This window comes from Etheostoma spectabile, chromosome 3 (assembly GCF_008692095.1).
Source record: "Etheostoma spectabile isolate EspeVRDwgs_2016 chromosome 3, UIUC_Espe_1.0, whole genome shotgun sequence".
Lineage (NCBI taxonomy): Eukaryota > Metazoa > Chordata > Actinopteri > Perciformes > Percidae > Etheostoma > Etheostoma spectabile.
Genome location: NC_045735.1, coordinates 8,772,221 through 8,772,990, shown reverse-complemented (window position 1 = coordinate 8,772,990; position 770 = coordinate 8,772,221). Strand labels below are relative to the sequence as shown.

Sequence of the window (770 nt, the reverse complement as noted above, 5' to 3'; positions counted from 1 at the left end):
CTTTTGGCTAACTCTGGCGTATTGACAGAAATGTCTATTAATGTGCACTGTCAATGTATTAAATAAATAAATTAATTAAATTTATGTCTCCTTATGCAATGTAGGCCACTTTTTGTGTTAAATAGTTAAGAAAACAATTGTATTTAATCACAGACAAAACTTGTCAGTAGGATACTTTGTTGTTAGTTTCTTCAGGGGATTTTTTTTATTATATACTGTATATAATAGAGATGTTCTTAAATTCTTCTCAGTTTCCTTCGATCTTTGTGTCTAAGTTACTCCCAGTGAGTGCAAAAAGGAAGACATGTGACACAGGAAATCTTCTTGAAAAGGAGACATCCTTTGCAGTTAAGCAAATGGCGAGTGCACAACAAGCCGTGAATATGTTGCAAGGGTAATCAAAGGAGAAATAATTGTCTAAGATGGCCTTTATCCACACACTTAAATAAGGGAAGGGTAGTGCATTATCCCAATCAAATTACTGTGAAAAGTGCACCGTGAATCAAAATAAACCTGGTGACCTTTTAAAAATGTGAAATTATTTGATCAACATCAATTAATCTTGTTTACTCATTATTTTGTCCTCTTCTCTCCAGGAAACAGGAGCTGCTGAACATTTCTACTGTCCCTCTAGGAGAATGTCCCCCCTCACCTCCTCGCACTGCTCCGCCAAACATGAAGGTGGGACACACTCATTCATGTTCCCATCCACACATATAGTGGGACATACATGTGTACACACACACACACACACACACACACACACACAC

The 770-nt window shown here is 37.1% G+C and overlaps 1 protein-coding gene across 6 annotated transcripts in view; it reads left to right on the top strand.

Annotated features, from left to right (window-relative positions):
• The window catches only part of rap1gap2a (RAP1 GTPase activating protein 2a), a 93,814-nt gene that overhangs the window by 68,190 nt on the left and 24,854 nt on the right, over positions 1-770 (top strand). For all 6 annotated transcript variants that reach the window (XM_032512200.1, XM_032512203.1, XM_032512202.1 and 3 more), the window contains one exon: positions 597-681. In XM_032512200.1, the coding sequence (XP_032368091.1) occupies positions 597-681 (85 nt within the window). The remainder of the gene's footprint in view (positions 1-596; positions 682-770) is intronic.